Source organism: Bison bison, unplaced genomic scaffold, assembly GCF_000754665.1.
Source record: "Bison bison bison isolate TAMUID 2011002044 unplaced genomic scaffold, Bison_UMD1.0 scf7180017864281, whole genome shotgun sequence".
In the NCBI taxonomy this organism is placed as follows: domain Eukaryota; kingdom Metazoa; phylum Chordata; class Mammalia; order Artiodactyla; family Bovidae; genus Bison; species Bison bison.
In genome coordinates, this window is record NW_011494853.1 from 1291731 (window position 1) to 1310796 (window position 19066).

The window sequence follows — 19066 nt, forward strand, 5'->3', positions numbered from 1 at the left end:
ACTCCCGCTCGGAACCAGCAGGCTCTGCAGCCTCAGAGGAGAGCGCCCCCTACTGCTCAGGTAAGGGTCCCACAAGACAGAAGACCATTCTCATCCCCCAGGTCAACGCCCAATTGTTCCTTTTCTCTCTTCTCAGACAGCAGACAGCTCCGCCTGGTGGAAGGAGCTGGTCCCTGTGCCGGGAGAGTGGAGATCCTTGACCAGGGCTCCTGGGGCACCATCTGTGATGACGGCTGGGACCTGGACGATGCCCGCGTGGTGTGCAGGCAGCTGGGCTGTGGAGAAGCCCTCAATGCCACGGGGTCTGCTCACTTTGGGGCAGGATCAGGACCCATCTGGCTGGGCGACCTGAACTGTACAGGAAATGAGTCTCATGTGTGGAGGTGCCCTTCCCGGGGCTGGGGGCGGCACAACTGCAGACACAAGCAGGATGCGGGGGTCATCTGCTCAGGTCTGTGCTGCACACTGTCCACAGTCTAGGGGAGGGGTGATAACCTTGGAGAAGGGGTGGTCTGAACCCTGAGGAAAAGGTTCTGGAAGGACTACAGAAGGAAGCTTCCTCCCATGGAGCCTGTCTTTCCAGCAGATGTGAAGACGAGGTGCTTTCATTTCCTCCTGCAGCAGCTGATGTTCTAGTCCTTTCTTCTCAGCAGTGTTTCCTGACAGAGCCAGTTCTTACAACTCCAGTTGAAAGTTGGGCTTACCTTGCCTTACATATGGGACAAAAATCTTAAGTCCATGGTACTAGTTCCTGTTTGCTTCTGTAACAAATTGCCACACAGTGGTTTAAAACAACATCTATTTATTTCCTTAAAGTTCTCTAGGTTCGATGTTCAGCAGTATCTCCCTGGGTTGGAATCAAGGTTTCAGCAGGGCCACATCACTTCTGAGGCTTTGGTGAAGAATCCCATTTCTTATATCAAGTTTCTTTTCAAACCACCTTAATTCCTTGGCTCATAGACCCCCTTCATCCATCATCAAACCAGCAATGCTGCACATCTTTAATCATTATCCAGAGTCACATCTGTCTCTAGTCAGAGCCAAGAAAGAGTGCTTCTATTGGTTTGGCCAAAAGTTTCCTTCATTTTTTCTGTAAGATGGTCTAGTAATACTTAGCTGTCTTTCACTTCATTTGAAACAATTTTGTTAGATTGTATTTTGGCAGCTATCATATCAGCACACATATATATTTTTTGAACGATCAAAATTAGTGAATTTTTATGTAGCCACTTTAACATTGAAAATGGAATAAAAAAGCAACATTTTCTTAATATCATTCTTTATTATTTCAAGAAAAGTTAGAAACACAACCGAAATGCAAAACAAATTTGTGGAGTGTATGGAAGTATGGTGAGTGAAAAAACTCATCAAAAGTGGTTTATGAAGTTTTGTGTTGGAGATTTCTCACTGGACAGTACTGCAGAGTAGGGTAGATAAGATGAAGTTGATCACAGTCAAATTGAGATATTATTTGAAGACAATGTTATACAATGCAGGAGATAGGCAACATACTCAAAATATCCAAAGCAAGCATTGAAAGTCATTTGTACCAGTTCGGTTAAATTAATTGCTTTGATGTTTGGGTTTCACATAAGTGAAAAAAACCTTCACGGTAGTATTTCTACATGAGATTCTCTACTTAAACATAAAGAAAACATTTTGCTTTTGAAACAAATTGTGATGGGTGGTGAAAAGTGGATATTTCACAATAATGTGGAATGGAAGAGATTGTGGGGCACGTGAAATGAACCACCACCAACCACACCAAAGGCCAGTCTTCTTCCAAAGAAGGTGATGTTGTATATGTGGTGGTATTGGAAGGGAGTCCTCTCTTAAGGGAGTACCTTCCAGAAAATTGAATGATAATTCCAACAAGTACTGTTCCCCATTAGACCAACTGAAAATAGCACTTGATGAAAAGCATTCAGAATTAATCCAAAGAAAATGCATAGTCTTCCATCAGGATAATGCAAGACCACATATTTCTTTGCAGGCTAGGCAGAAACTGCCACAGTTTGGCTAGTTCTGATTCATCAGCTGTGTTTACCAGACATTGCAGTTTTGGATTTCCATTTATTTAGATTTTTAAAAAATTATCTTAATGGAAAAAATTTAAATTCACTGTAAGACTATAAAACGCACTTGGATTAGTTCTTTGCTTAGAAAGATAAAAGTTTTGGGAAGAGGGAATTATGAAGTTGCCTGAAAATGGCAGAAGGTAGTAGAACAAAATGATGAATATGCTGTTCAATAAAGTTCTGAGTGAACATGAAAAATGTCTTTTATTTTGACTTAAAAACCAAAGGAACTTTCTGGCCAACCAAATAAGAATGTGATTAGACTGAGTTCACATAGTTAATCCACAATAGTCCAACTTAATTTCACCATCCCATGATTCTTACCTTAATCATATCTGTGAAATCCCTTTTGCTAGGCTAGGTAACATATTCATGGTTCCAGGGACTTGGATGAGACTTCTGTGTGTTCATTATCCTGCCACTGCCCCAATATCCATATCACATCCCTTTCACCTTCTCTTAGAGGTTTGGTCAGGAAAAAGAATTCAGCTCTCCTCCCTGAAGGTGCCCAGGTTGCTCTTCCTCTCTGCTCATATTCACTACATCATGGTGGTAGAAACGTTTAAAAAGATAGACACAAATGGACAAAGTCAGGTAAAAGGGAGACAACTTTCACTCTTATTACCTAATGGGTATCTCTTCAGCTGGTTGAGGGATGAATGGGCACTATTTCTAGGAGAGAGGAAAACCCAGAGCACTGAGTGAAGTTCTCACCAGTCCTGATTTCTCCCTTTCAATCTTAGAGTTCCTGGCCCTCAGAATGGTGAGTGAGGATAAGCAGTGTGCTGGGTGGCTGGAAGTTTTCTACAACGGGACCTGGGGCAGTGTCTGCCGAAGCTCCATGAAAGACATCACTGTGTCCATCATCTGCAGTCAGCTTGGCTGTGGGGACAGTGGAAGTCTCAACTCTTCTGTTGCTCTTAGAGAAGGTTCTAGACCCCGGTGGGTAGATGGAATCCAGTGTCGGAACACAGATACCTCTCTCTGGCAGTGTCCTTCTGACCCTTGGAATTGCAGTTCATGCTCTCCTAAGGAGGAAGCCTACATCTCATGTGCAGGTGAATTACTGTCTGTTTCTGTGTCTGTCTTAAACCTGTAGAATGGTAAAAATGATATTTTATATTTTCATAATTAACTCATGAATTTAACATGGGTCCACAAAATGAAGTTAAGACCAGCTCAGTTCAGTCGCTCAGCTGTGACCAACTCCTTGCAATCCCATGGACTGCAGCATGCCAAGCTTCCCTGTCCAACACCAACTCCAGGAGCCTACTTAAAATCATGTCCATCGCGTTCGTGATGCCATCCAACCATCTCATCCACTGCCATCCCCTTCTCCTCTTGCCTTCAATCTTTCCCAGCATCAGTGTCTTTTCCAATGAGTCCGTTCTTCCCAAAAGGTGGCCAAAGTATTGGAGTTTCAGCTTCAGCATCAGTCCTTCCAGTGAGTATTCAGGACTGATTTCCTTTAGAATTGACTGGATTTATCTCCTTGCAGTTTAAGGGACTCTCAAAAGTCTTCTCCAATGCAACAGTTCAAAAGCATCAATTCTTTGGTGCTCAGCTTTCTTTATAGTCCATCTCTCACATTCATACTGGACTAATGGGAAAACCATAGCTTTGAGTAGATGAACCTTTTTTGGTAAAGTAATGTCTCTGCTTTTTAATATGCTGTCTAGTTGGTCACAGATTTTCTTCCAAGGAGCAAGTTTCTTTCGATTTCATGACTGAAACCACTATCTGCAGTGATTTTAGAGGCCCCCCAAATAAAGTCTATTATCTATTTGCCATGAAGTGATGGGACTGGATGCCATGATCTTAGTTTTCTGAATGTTGAGTTTTAAGCCAAAGTCAAACTCAAATGTTGAGTTTTAAGAGAGTTTTATCACTCTCTTCTTTCACTTCCATCAAAAGGCTGTTTAGTTCTTCTTTGCTTTCTGCAATAAGGGTGGTGTCATCTGTGTATCTGAGGTTACTGATATTTTTCCTGGCAATCTTGATTCCAGCTTGTGCTTCATCCAGCCTGGCATTTCATATGAAGATGTACTCTGCATATAAGTTAAATAAGCAAGGTGACAATATACAGCCTTGGTGTACTCCTTTCCCAATTTGGAATCTGTCTGTTGTCCCATGTCCAGTTCTAACTGTTGCTTCTTGACCTGCATTACAGATTTCTCAAGAGGCACATCAGGTGGTCTGGTATTCCCAAGTCTTTCAGAATTTTCCACAGTTTGTTGTGATCCACACAGTCAAGGCTTTGGCATAGTCAATAAAGCAAAAGTAGCCATTTTTCTGGAACTCTCTTGATTTTTCAATGATCCAGCAGATGTTGGCAATGTGATCTCTGGTTCCTCTGCCTTCTCTAAATACAGCTTGAACATCTGGAAGTTCATGGTTCACATATTGCTGAAGCCTAGCTTGGAGAATTTTGAGCATTACTTTGCTATCTTGTGAGATGAGTGCAGTTGTGCAGTAGTTTGAACATTCTTTGGCATTGCCTTTCTTTGGGATTGGAATGAAAACTGACCTTTTCCAGTCCTGTGGCCACTGCTGAGTTTTCCAAATTTGCAGGCATATTGAGTGCAGCACTTTCACAGCATCATCTTTTACAATTTGAAATAGCTCAACTGGAATTTCATCACCTCCACTAACTTTGTTTGTAGTGATGCTTTCTAAGGCCCACTTGACTTCACATTCCAGGATGTCTGGCTCTAGGTGAGTGATCACACCATTGTGGTTTTCTGCGTCATCAAGATCTTTTTCTTATAGTTCTTCTGTGTATTCTTGCCACCTCTTCTTAATATCTTCTGCTTCTGTTAGGTCCATGCCATTTCTGTCCTTTATTGTACTCATCTTTGCATGAAACGTTCCCTTAGTGTCTCTCATTTTCTTGAAGAGATCTCTAGTCTTTCCCATTCTTTGTTTTCACCTATTTTTTTTTTTTTTTGCATTGATTGCTGATGAAGGCTTTCTGATCTCTCCTTGCTACTCTTTGGAACCCTGCATTCAAATGGGTATATCTTTCCTTTTCTCCTTTGCCTTTAGCTTCTCTTCTTTTCTCAGCTATTTGTAAGGCCTCCTCAGACAACCATTTTGCCTTTTTGCATTTCTTTTTCTTGAGGACTGTCTTGGTCACTGCCTCCTGTAGAATGTCACAAACCTCCATCCATAGTTCTTCAGGCACTCTGTCTGTCAGGTCTAATCCCTTGAATCTATTTGTCACTTCCACTGTATAATGATAAGGGATTTGACTGAGGTCATACCTGAATGATCTAGTGGTTTTCCCTACAGAGACTGAGCCAGAACTATGTCTGAGTGTCTCCTGTGGAGGTGTGGGTCAACAGTGGCCTGCCACAGAGGCTCTGGGTGCAGCAGACCTGGGTATAGCATAAGCCCTTTTGGAGGAGGTCGCCATTAACTCTACCATAGAACCAACAGAAATCACAAAGGACTTGGGAAACAGACTCTGGGAGGGCAGAAACAAAACCTGTGTGCCCCAGGACCCAGGAGAAAGGAGCAGTGACCCCACAGGAGACTGACTCAGATATGCCCATGAGTGTCCAGGAGCCTCTGACAGAGGTGTATGTTGGCGGTGGCTTGCTTCATATTCAGAGGCACCGAGTGCAGCAGTCAGTGAAGGGGACCTTTTGAAGGAAATCACCATTATCTTCATTACCTCCACCATAGTTTGGCCTCAGGTCAAGCATCAGGGAGGAAACAACCCCACCCATCAACAGAAAATTGGATGAAAAATTTACTGAATATGCCCCTGCCCATCAGAACAAGACCCAGTTTCCCCCTCAGTCAGTCTCTCTCATCAGGAAGCTTCCTTTAGCCTCTTAACCCTATCCATCAGAGGGCAGAGAGAATGAAAACTACAGTCACAGAAAACTAACCAAACTGATCGTATGGACCACAGCCTTGCCTAGCTCAATGAAACTATGAGCCATGCCGTGTAGGGCCATCCAAGACAGACAGGTCATGGCGGAGAGTTCTGACAAAATGTGGTCCACTGGAGAAAGGAATGGCAAACCACTTCAGTATTCATGCCTTGAGACCCCCATGAACAGTATGAAAAGGCAAAAAGGTATGACACTGAAAGATGATCTCCCCAGGTTGTTAGGTACCCAATACACTACTGGAGAAGTGTGGAGATATAACTCCAGAAAGAATGACGAGACAGAGACAAAGCAAAAACAACACCCAGTTGTGGATGTGATGGGTGATGGAAGTAAAGTCCATTGCTGTAAAGAGCAATATTGCATAAGAACCTGGAATGTTAGGTCCATGAATCAAGGCAAATTGTAAGTGGTCAAACAGGACATGGCAAGAGTGAACATAAATGTTTTAAGAATCAGTGAACTAAAATGGAAGGGAATGGGTGAATTTAACTCAGAAGTTAAGATGAAGCTGATTTAATCCACATGTTCCAACACTACTTTTTAAAATTTGTAGTTGACATGTAATTCACATTACAATATTAGCATTAGTTTCAGGTGTACAACATAATGCTTATGTATTTGTTCAGTTCAGTTAAGTTCATTTCAGTCACTCAGTCGTGTCCGACTCTTTGCAACCCCATGAACCACAGCACTCCAAGCCTCCCTTTCCATCACCAACTCCCGGAGTCCACCCAAACCTATGTCCATCGAGTCGGTGATGCCATCCAACGATGTCATCCTCTGTTGTCCCCTTCTCCTCCTGCCTTCAATCTTTCCCAGAATCAGGGTCTTTTCAAATGAGTCAGTTCTTCATATGAGGTGACCAAAATATTGGAGTTTCAGCTTTAGCATCAGTCCTTCCAATGAACACCCAGGACTGATCTCCTTTAGGATGGACTGGTTGGATCTCCTTGCAGCCCAAGGGACTCTCAGGAGTCTTCTCCAACACCACAGTTCAAAAGCATCAGTTCTTTGGTGCTCAGCTTTCTTCACAGTCCAACTCTCATATCCATACATGACCACTGGAAAAACCATAACCTTGACTAGACAGACCTTTGTTGGGAAAGTAATGTCTCTGCTTTTGAATATGCTGTCTAGGTGTCTTTTAAGTTCATGGCTGCAGTCACCACCTGCAGTGATTTTGGAGCACAGAAAAATAAAGTCAGCCACTGTTTCCACTGTTTCCTCATCTATTTCCCATGAAGTGATGGGACCAGATGCCATGATCTTCGTTTTCTGAATGTTGAGCTTTAAGCCAACTTTTTCACTCTCCTGTTTCACTTTCATCAAGAGGCTTTTGAGTTCCTCTTCACTTTCTGCCATAAGGGTGGTGTCATCTGCATATCTGAAGTTATTGATATTTCTCCTGGCAATCTTGATTCCAGCTTGTGCTTTCTCCAGCCCAGCGTTTCTCATGATGTGCTCTGCATATAAGTTAAATAAGTGATAAAGAATCCCCATTGCCAATGCAGGAGACATAAGAGATGTGGGTTCCCTCCCTGGGTTGTGAAGATCCCCTGGAGGGGGAAATGGCAACCGTACTCCAGTATTCTTGCCTGGGAAATCCCATGGATAGAGAAGCCTCTCAGGCTACAGTCCATAGAGTCACAAACAGATGGACAGGACTGAGCACACACACCCACACCCACATTAACTGTATGCCCCATACTGTACACTACATCCTCATGACATTAATTTTAGTGCTGGAAGTTTACACCTTTTGACTACCTTCATCCATTTTGCCCACATCAACCCCAACCCACCTCTGGCAACCACCGAATTGCTCTTTGCATCTCTGAAAGCTTTAAAAAAAAATCTATTTTAAGATTCCACATATAAATGAGATCATATGATATTTTTCTTTAACCATCTGGTTTAGCTCACTTAGCATAATGCCTTCAAGGTACATTCATGTGTTGCAAATGATGGGAATTTCTATTTTTTGTGACTGTATGTATATATAAAGATTATATATATAAATATAAACATTATATATAATTTTATATATTATTTATATATAATATATATTATATCATATATAATATAATATAATATATATTTACATATAAATATATATTATGTATAAACATTATATGCTGCTGCTAAGTCACTTCAGTCGTGTCCAACTCTGTGCGACCCCAAAGACAGCAGCCCATCAGGCTCCACCGTTCCTGGGATTGTCCAGGCAAGAACACTGGAGTGGGTTGCCATTTCCTTCTCCAATGCATGAAAGTGAAAAGTGAAAGTGAAGTCGCTCAGTCGTGTCCGACTCTTAGCGACCCCATGGACTACAGCCTACCGGATTCCTCCATCCATGGGATTTTCCAGGCAAGAGTGCTGGAGTGGGGTGCCATCACCTTCTCCAATATATATATATAAACTATTTCTTTATCCATTCATCCGTCAATGAAGGCTTACATTATCTGATTATTGTAAATAATTCTGCAGTGAACATTGGGTTGCACATATATTTTCAAGTTAGTGTTTTCATTTCCTTCAGATAAATACTCGAAAGGAAAATTTCTAAATCATACAGCAGTTCTGTTTTTAATTTTTTGGAAACCTCAAAACTTTTCCATAGGGGATGCTCAACTTACATTCCCTGCAACTGTGTATAAACTTTTTCTTCTCTTCACATTATCACCAACTCTGGTTACTTCTTGTCTTTTTGATAAAAAGCAATTCTGTGAGGTGATCTTATTGTGGTTTTGATTTACATTGACCTGGTGACTAGTAATATTGTGCACCTTTTCATGTACCTATTGGCCAAATGGATGTTTTCTGTGAAAAACATGTCTATTCAGGTCCTCTGTCCATTTTGAAATCAGACTGTTTTTGTTTTTGTTTTTCTGCTATTGAGTTGTGTGCATTCTTTAAATATTAATAGTTTGGATATTAACCTTTTTCAAGTACATATAATTTACTAATATCTTCTCTAATTCCACAGATAGTCTCTTCATTCTTCATATCATTTCCTTTGTTGTAAAGAAGTTTTTAAGTTTTATGTAGTTTCACTTGGCTGTTTTGGTCTTCTTGCCTTTGTTTTTGGCATCAAATCCAAAATATCATCACAAAGACTGAGGTCAAGGACATTTTTCCCTTACTTTTTCTTCTAGGATTTTTATGACTTCAGTACTTATGATTAAGTCTTTAATCCATTTTGAGTTGAGTTTTGTGAATGGTGTATGGACAGTGATGCCATTGCATCTTTTGCATGTAGCAGTCTAATTTTTATAACACCGTTCATTGAAGAGACTGTCATTTCCCCATTGTAGATTCTTGGCTCCTTTGTCAAAAGCTAATTGACTGTATATATTTGGATTTATTTCTGGGCTGTCTATTCTGTTATGTTGATTTCTGTGTCCATTTTTATACAAATACCATACTGTTTTGATTAGTATAACTTTGTAATATAGTTTGAAATCAGGATGCATGACACCTCCAGCATTGTTCTTCTTTCTCAAGATTGATTTTGATATTCAGGGTCTTTTGTGGTTCCATAGAAACTTTAGGATTGTTTATTCCATATGTGTGAAAATTTCCACTTGGATTTTGTTAAGGATTACAGTGAATCTGTAGATTTCTTTGTGTAGCATGAGCATTTTAACAATATAAGGTCTTCCAACCCATGATCACAGATTATCTTTCCATTTATTTGTGTTTTCTTCAATATCATTCATCAGTGTCCTATAGCTTTCACCATTCAAGATTTTTACCTCCTTTGTTAAATTTATCCCCAAGTATTTTATTGGTTTTGTACAGTTGCCCACGTTTCATACTGAATAATAGATAAGAGTAGCTTAGAATCTATTTAATAATTTTCCTTTAACATTATGTAAGTGAAATTTTGAATATAAATTAATTCTGTACTTAGAGACAAACTAATTTTGTGTTGTTGTTTAGTCACTAAGTTGTGTTCAACTCTTTCCCACCCCATGGACTGTAGCCTGCCAGGCTCTTCCATCCATAGGATTTTCCAGGCAAGAATACTGGAGTGGGTTGCCATTTCCTTCTCCAGGGGATCTTCCTGACCCAGACATCAAACCTGCATCTCCTGCATTTCTAGCAGATTCCTAACCACTGAGAAACTGGGGAAACCCAACAATGCCTACCTAATAGCAATGCTGTGTGGTAAATTAAACTTATTTTTAATATGCACTATTTATTTTCACAAACCATTACTTTTAATTTACATTTACTTTACTATTAATATTTCACTGATTAGCATGAAGCTAAAGGACTTCTGTTTCACTGAATTTTATTGTCTACACATTCATTCAATAAATATTTATTAAGCAACTATCAAGGTATTTAGAAAAGGTTCTCCATCTACATACTTGTTGAATCTTGTTGAATGAGTGCATACAATATGTAGGCACTGTCCTAATAGTAGAAAAACAGGGTAAATAAGATATGGAAAGTCCTTCCTCTAGTAAAACTTTAATTCAGGTAAGGGTGTGTGTATGTGTGTGTTCACATTTGTAGATGTCTGTATGTCTGTTTTTATATTTGTTATTAGATGCAGGGAGTGATAAACAAGTAAATATTTAAAGTTATTTTAGAAGACTTTATGATAGCTTTCACTACCATTTTTATTTTTCTCTAGAATGTTTAAAATTTTCTTATTTATCAGTCAGTTCAGTCACTCAGTCGTGTCTGACTCTTTATGACCCCCATGGACTGCAGCATGCCAGGCTTCCCTGTCCATCACTAACTCCCCGAGCTTGCTCAAACTCATGTCCGTTGAGTCAGTGATACCATCCAACCATCTCTTCCTCTGTCATCCCCTTCTCCTCCTGCATTCAATCTTTCCCAGCATCAAGGTCTTTTCCAATGACTCAGTTCTTCGCATCAGGTGGCCAAAGTATTTGAGTTTCAGCTTCAGCATCAGTCCTTCCAATGAATAATCAAGACTAATATCCTTTAGGATGGACCGATTGGATCTCCTTGCAGTCCAAGGCACTCTTAAGAGTCTTCTCCAACACCACAGCTCAAAAGCATCAATTCTTCAGTGCTCAGCTTTCTTTATAGTCCAACTCTCACATCCATACATGACTACAGGAAAATCCATAGCTTTGGCTAGACAGACCTTTGCTGGGTTTCCCTGGTGGCTTAGTGTTAAAGATAGATATCTATCTATCTATCTATCTTTAGATAAAGATAAAGTTAAAGATAGATAAAATCTAAAGATAAAGTTAAAGATAGATAAAATCTATCTACCAGTGCAGGAAAGCCCAGTTGCTTGATGGGTTGGGAAGATCCCCTGGAGAAGGAAATGGCAACCCACTCCAGTATTCTTGCCTGGGAAATCCCACGGACAGAGAAGCCTGCTGGACTACTGTCCATGTAGTCACAAGAGAGTTAGATACGACTTGGTGACTCAAAAACAACAATGCAGAACTCTACAAATCAGAAGGTTAATATCGATAGGACTTGGGTAACATCATATGTCTCACACTACTCAATAGAGTAATATTTCCTATTTTTGCCCATTTTCGACCTTATTATTCTCATTGCTGCTATAAGAAACCTGACCCAGATGCTTGCCGGAGTGCAAAAACCCCATTTCTCAACCAGCAGGCTCTGCAGCCTCAGAGGAGACTCAGGACCCGAAGACTCTTCTCATCCCCACCACCCGGTCCCAGGCCCCAAAGCCCGGTCAACCGCCCATTGTCTCATTTCTCTCTCCTCAGGCAGCAGACAGCTCCGCCTGGTGGACGGAGGCGGTCCCTGCGCCGGGAGAGTGGAGATCCTTGACCAGGGCTCCTGGGGCACCATCTGTGATGACAGCTGGGACTTGGAAGATGCCCACGTGGTGTGCAGGCAGCTGGGCTGTGGAGGAGCCCTCGATGCCTTGAAATATGCTCAATTAGGTCAGGGATCAGGGCCCATCTGGCTGGATGAACTGAACTGCGGAGGAAAGGAGTCCCACGTGTGGAGGTGCCCTTCCCGTGGCTGGGGGCAGCACGACTGTGGACATGCAGAGGATGCTGGGGTCATCTGCTCAGGTATGGTCAGTGCATTGTCCATGGGCTGAGAAAGTAGAAAGTTCCAAGGAAGTTGGTGTCTGATCACCTGGGCAATAGAAGATGACTGAGTTACAGAGGTATAAGACATCTACCCATTCTCCCTGCGGGCACATTTATCTGTGAGCAATGGGCTTCAACTACTTTCCTCTTGTCAGTCTCTGATATTTCTTCTCCAATGATCTTAACTGACAGGGTTTAATCTATTATTTACATTTATAATTGATCTTCATAATTTTTTTAAATTTAATTTTATTTTTAAACTTTACAATATTGTATTAGTTTTGCCAAATATCGAAATGAATCCGCCACAGGTATACCTGTGCTCCCCATCCTGAATCCTCCTCCCTCCTCCCTCCCCTACTCTCCCTCTGGGTCGTCCCAGTGCACCAGCCCCAAGCATCCAGTATTGTGCATCGAACCTGGACTGGCGACTCGTTTCATACATGATATTATACATGTTTCAATGCCATTCTCCCAAATCTCCCCACCCTCTCCCTCTCCCACAGAGTCCATAAGACTGATCTATACATCCGTGTCTCTTTTGCTGTCTCGTACACAGGGTTATTGTTACCATCTTTCTAAATTCCATATATATGCATTAGTATACTGTATTGGAGTTTTTCTTTCTGGCTTACTTCACTCTGTATAATAAGTTCCAGTTTCATCCATCTCATTAGAACTGATTCAAATGTATTCTTTAATATAATTTTTGGAAGAGTGAAATACTTGCAAATCACCACACACAGGCCCCTTTGCACAGTGAACCCATAGGAGGGAGGGACAAGAATGAGGGTGCACCTCCCTGGGTGGAGTTGTTTCCATAGTTACCCTATGACACGCTATTTTGCACTAGGTCAGTAGGAGTGGAGGCACAGGGGACATCATTAAACAAATCAGAAAGCAATTTAGGGATTTATGCCAAATTTCAAGTCTCCTTTGCAAATTTAAATGTAAATATTTATAGCCATTTGGCTAGTAGGACCCGAGAACTATTGATAAAATGCTCTGAGTCATAGCTTCTCCTTCCATTGTTATTAGAAAAAATTCTTTGTCCATGTTTTCTTTTAAGACATCAGCATAAACCAAAACTTTGAAAGAACACTTAGCTGTGCATTGACACATCAGTGGTAGAGATAATGATAATTGATTCTGTGCTTTACAGTAAGAGATTATATAGTTTACACCTGATGATTTCAGTGATATAAGAGAATCACACTTGTGAGTTTATTTGATAGGAATAGAAGTAAGGGGACAAATATAATTTTTGAAGAAGCTGGAAGAGAGTTATCATAGCTAGGAGGGATGGAAGGGCAATGGGAGCTGACAAAGTCACCAGTGGGGTTCTCTGAGCAGCACTGAGGGCCCAGGTGTGGTGTGGAGGATGCTATGTGTGCCTAAGGACACAGAATGTCTGTATAGCAAGAAACCAGACAAGGATATATCTGACCACAGTTTCATTTTGCCTTTGTTGCAGTTGATTCATATAAATAAATGACCCTTTAGAAGGGCAATTTCCCTTTCTTTGATTATCCAAGTCTTTTAAACATTTTGGAGAGCTTTAAATGGTCTACTTGTTTTTCTCCTGTACTTCTAAGAAGATAAGGGCATTGTTTTATTGTGACTTACATTCCCAACATTGGCCAAAATTCCTGAATATAACAGACTCTAAAAAGGTGCTTGTATTTGTAATAAACCACATGAAAATAGATTCTCAATATTACCTTCAAATAACATCCTCCTAATTAATCCTGCAGAGGATTCAGATATGACTCCCTTGTAGCCTCGCCTCTCTCTCCATTTCATTTCCCAATCAGAGGTTCTATTTCTGGGCCTCTAGGGACACACTCTCCTTGACCTTTCCTGCACCTTGATGGAAAGGTCACAATGATCCCCTCTGGCTTTCAGAGGGGAATGGGCAGCCCAAGGGTTGAGGCAGCTTTGGTCTTCCAGGAAAATACTTGATCTTTGTGGATCTCTGAGAGGCCACATACCTCACCCAACAAGGGTATTTCCTACACCTCAGGCCACACAATGCTCTGTTCCAGTCAAACCAGAAGGAGTCCAGAGTGATGGGTGAAGAACCAGAGGGTTCAGGGTCAGGTCAGGCTGAAGGTCAGAGGGCTGAGAGTTGGTCTGGAGGCAGATGCATCACAGCTACAAGGAGAAGAGAGGAGGCCACCTTGGTCAGAGGGAGAAAAATAAGGATGTGATCTACATGAACGATGATGAAAACCCACCAGGTCCCTCTTACTCTCGTGGTTCCCTGGATAAAATCCAGCCCCAAAGCTATAACAGTGAGATTGCCTCTGGGACAAAGGACCCTAAGCAGAAGCTGAGATACAGAAAATTGGGGCTCTCCCAGGGTCAGGCATAGGTGCAGAGAGAATCCTTTCCTGACAACCTGGCCCCTGAGGTCCCTCCTATGGCTCAGGTTGATGTCTCTTTTGTAAATGGACTAAACCTGGAAAATGGGGGCCAAAAAGTGTTTCAGCACTATTTATTGAGCAGTCTATCTTCTCTAATGATATAAAATATCATCTTCTTCAAATACTAAATTTCTCTGTGTGTATGTCTTTGTATCTGTTAGATATTTATATTCTGCCCCATTCTCTCTATTGTTATACAAGGACATAGTTGATTTTATTATTTTTAATAACTTATCCTCTCACATCAGCCTTCTCATTCACAAATTTTCTTGCAATGTTCACACACTTATTTTTCCATGTAAAATCAAAAGCAAATATAAAGTAAAAAAGAAATAATTTGTCTTGGGAGACTATTCTGATGTGTATAATATTTTGTTCTGAATATATCTGAGTATCTAACATGTGTCAGGCTATCTACAGTAACATGTAAGCAATATTTATTCTTTCTAACTTCATAATCTGGTGGGATTAATACAGAAACTAACAAGGTGTTGAGTAAAAATTATTTAATTAGAATGAGTAACCTGTGACCAAGCTCCCCATCAGACCAATTTGATCTCTTTCAGTTTTATATTCCATCCACTTCCAGTTTAATCTATCACAGATCCCACCCACACTCCACTCATACAGAAGTTCTTCCATTCCAGAGTCTCCTTTTCATCCGTTTGTAGCTTTCAAGATTGTTCTCTTGTCTGCAGTGGGTAAAATGAGAAAGGGTAGCAGGGTTAGGTGGCCAGATGGGAGGAGCACAGTGGATAAAATCTGTCAAAAACTGGACAAATATTGTCCTCAAGTCTGTCTATCTTTCACCCATATTGAGGTTTTGCATTTGGAAATCTCTAAATTACAAATGGCTTGTTTGCTCTCTGCTCTCTTTCTCTCCCTCTCCCCGACCCTTTTTTTAACTGCAGGCTGGCTATTTCTCAAGAATCCAAATAGGAAAGGAATACACAGTTAGCATACACATAGGATTAAAATACATTGTTATCATCATTTCTTAGTATTTGCTAAGATTCCCATGTCTAGTAGAAAGTAATCAAACTCAGCTGATTTGCATAGTCCCATTTAAAACTTATTCTCTCCTTTGATAAACCCTAGTCCTAGTCCTGCATTGGAGAAGGAAACAGCAACCCACTCCAGTGTTCTTGCCTGGAGGATCCCAGGGATGGGGAAGCCTGGTGGGCTGCCATCTATGGGGTCACACAGAGTTGGACACAACCGAAGTGACTTAGCAACAGTCTTTCAAGAAAGATGGCTAAGACCAGCCCTTCCCTCTCCTATGACTTTCTGAACTTTCTTAATATTCAGACTCATCTATGGACGACTTCTTTTCACAATCAAGAAATTCTGGGATTTTTCACCATTAAGAATTATGAGAAATATATGTGAAGTCATAATAGGCTTGTTATAATATACATCAAATCATAATAGACTTGTAGACTTGGTATGATGTCTAGCTTTCCTCCTGTGAGCCATAAGTCTGTCTACAATCTAGCCTGAATTAATAGATCTCCAGCCACGATGTTCCCTGTCCTTAGTGACTTGATTATTGGCTCCTGAGAGAAAACTGGCTAGAATTCTAGCTCCAGAAATCTCAGATGGCCTTCTAACCTTGTCTGGCTCTTAGTCCTCTAAACTATTGAATCCCATGGACCTACTTCACTCTGGGTTAGTTCCGCTCTGCGCTCAAGTCTGATGCCAACTGCAGTCCAGTTTCCTTGGGCCGTGTCATTTCCAGGTCCCTAGATGAGGAATTCTCATCCTAACCGACCTCAAAATATGCATTCTTGGTAATCAGCCATTGCAAACTGACTGCAAATCTTTCTGGGTTTCTTTTCGTAAACTTGCTCATGAAAATGCTAATACAATTCTGACACTAACTGTCAAATTCTGTCTCCATGCCCCACTCCTAGAGATGAAATGCTTTAACATCCTTGCCTATGATGTGCTGTTTCCAATGCCAAGCAAGGACTATGAACACTCACAGGGTTTGTTGCTGCTGTTGACTGTTCTCCTTAGGATTTGTGCGTCTGGCTGGAGGAGAAGGACCCTGCTCAGGGCAAGTAGAAGTGCATTCTGGAGAAGACTGGACCCCAGTGTCTGATGGAAACTTCACACTTCCCACTGCCCAGGTCATCTGTGCAGAACTGGGATGTGGCAAGGCTGTGTCTGTCCTGGGACATGTGCCCTTCAGAGAGTCTGATGGCCAGGTCTGGGCTGAAGAGTTCAGGTGTAAAGGGGAGGAGCCTAAACTCTGGTCCTGCCCCAGAGTGCCCTGTCCAGGGGGTGCTTGTCACCACAGTGGAGTTGCTCAGGTTGTCTGTTCAGGTGAGATGCACATCAGGACTTAACCACCCTGCACACTCTGTTCAGGTTTTTTTAAAAAATGAGATTTTGCTGACATCCTGTCTTCTTCTACCAGTGTATGCAGAAGTCCGGCTCATGACAAACGGGACCTCTCAGTGTGAGGGGCAGGTGGAGATGAACATTTCTGGACGATGGAGAGCACTCTGTGCCTCCCACTGGACTCTGGCCAATGCCAATGTTGTCTGTCATCAGCTCAGCTGTGGAGCCGCTATCTCCACCCCTAGAGGAGCACGCTTTGTAGAAGGAGGAGATCAGATCTCAACAGTCCGATTTCACTGCTCGGGGGCTGAGTCCTTCTTATGGATGTGCCCTGTGACTGCCCTGGGTGGTTTTGACTGTTCCCATGGAAACACAGCCTATGTGATCTGCTCAGGTAAGAGTGGGGGGAAGGGCTACTGGTACTTGTGGAGTGAGATGTCCCCAAGAGCCGAAAGTGAGGGAAACCTGGCTTCAAAAATCAGATATTTCATGGTGAAATATGCTTCCTCTCATTGTTCATTCATTTTTCAGGTCAGGACAAGTGCGAAGGGGAATAATATATTTTTAAGTAACATTATTATTTACAAATAATCATAGAAAACAATGTACAAACAATAAATGTAGACCTCAGTCATGATCCCCAACCCAGATAAGCCAAGAGAACATTCCCAGAACTACAGAGTCACTGTTGCCTCCCAGTAACATTCAGGAAGCTAAGATCATGTCATTACCCTGACAATGACTTTGGGTGAAAATCTATGCTATTTATTTAATCCTTGGTCTTTTATTTTCATTTTCTTAATGGTACCATGTCCTTAGATGAGCTAAGTTCTTAATCTTAAGGAAATATAACTTAGCTTTTCCCTGTATATTTAGTACTTTTTATATCCTTTTGAAAAGAACTTTGCTTATTCCAAGACCATAAAAACATTCTTCAATAGTATCTTATAGAAGTTTATTTTTCTCTTGCATAAATTGTATATTCCTCTTGAGATTGATATCTATATAAGATAAGAGTCAAGTTTCATTTGGATATCTAACTGACTCATAATCTTTTTCAGAAAAGATTTTGTTTCCACTGTGTGCCACCTTTGCCATAAGCAGAAGGGCATGTGTGTCTAAGACTTTTTGAGACTTTCTACTATATTCCATTGTACCATTTGTCTATCCTTGCACCAATAATGTATTTTATTAATTATTATAATTTTATAGTAACTTTGGGCTTCCCTGGTGGCCTAGAGGTTAAAGCGTCTGCCTCTAATGCAGGAGACCTGGGTTCAATCCCTGGGACAGGAAGATCCCCTGGAGAAGGAAATGGCAACCCACTCCAGTATTCTTGCCTGGAGAATCCCATGGACGGAGGAGCCTGGTGGGCTACAGTCCATGGGGTCGCAAAGAGTTGGACACGACTGAGCGACATAAATAACTAGCTAGTTTACAAGAGTTACTTTATATTAACTAACCATATTGCCTTTCTTGCCAACTGTGTTGGTCATTCTTGGCCTTTTATGTTTTGAAAAAAGTTTTGGAATTAATTTGTTATTTTTCACCAAAAGAAACTTCATAAATGTGTTTTGATTGATATTATATTTAGTCTACACAGAAATTTGAGGATAATTGACTTTGACAATTTTGAGTCTCCCAATTCATTGACATGACATATCCCTCCATTCAGTTAGGTCTATCAGAGGTTTTGCCCATCTTTTACTAGGTTTTCTCCTAGGTGTTTCATGCTTTTGAAATTATTTGTAATCCTTTTAGTGCAAGTGTCCTAAAAATGAATTCTTTCTGATTTATTTTCACCTTTTAATTTTTTTTTTATTTTGACCTAATTTGAGACCTGAAAGTTGCAAAAATAATATAAAAATTCCCAGAACACTTTTACATGGATCTCCCAATATCAGTATTTTGCTTTATTTAAAAAAAAAAAAAACATTTATTTATTTATTTTTAAAATAAATATATTTAAATTGGAGGCTAATTACTTTACAATATTGTAGTGGTTTTGCCATACATTGACATGAATCTGCCACTGGTATACATGTATTCCCCATCCTGAAACCCCCTCCCACCTCCCTCCCCATACCATCCCTCTGGATCATCCCAGTGTACCAGCCCTGAGCACCCTGTCTCATGCATCGAACCTGGACTGGTGATCCGTTTCACATATGATAATATACATGTTTCAATGCCATTCTCCCAAATCATCCCACCCTTGCCCTCTCCCACAGAATCCAAAAGACTAT

The 19066-nt window shown here is 41.0% G+C and overlaps 1 protein-coding gene across 1 annotated transcript in view; it reads left to right on the forward strand.

Annotated features, from left to right (window-relative positions):
* Nucleotides 1-19066, forward strand: part of LOC104995505 (antigen WC1.1-like) — an 81093-nt gene that overhangs the window by 50861 nt on the left and 11166 nt on the right. The window contains exons 8-12 of the mRNA XM_010849381.1: nt 19-451; nt 2822-3136; nt 11713-12027; nt 16494-16802; nt 16897-17214. Coding sequence (XP_010847683.1) covers nt 19-451; nt 2822-3136; nt 11713-12027; nt 16494-16802; nt 16897-17214 — 1690 coding nt within the window. The remainder of the gene's footprint in view (nt 1-18; nt 452-2821; nt 3137-11712; nt 12028-16493; nt 16803-16896; nt 17215-19066) is intronic.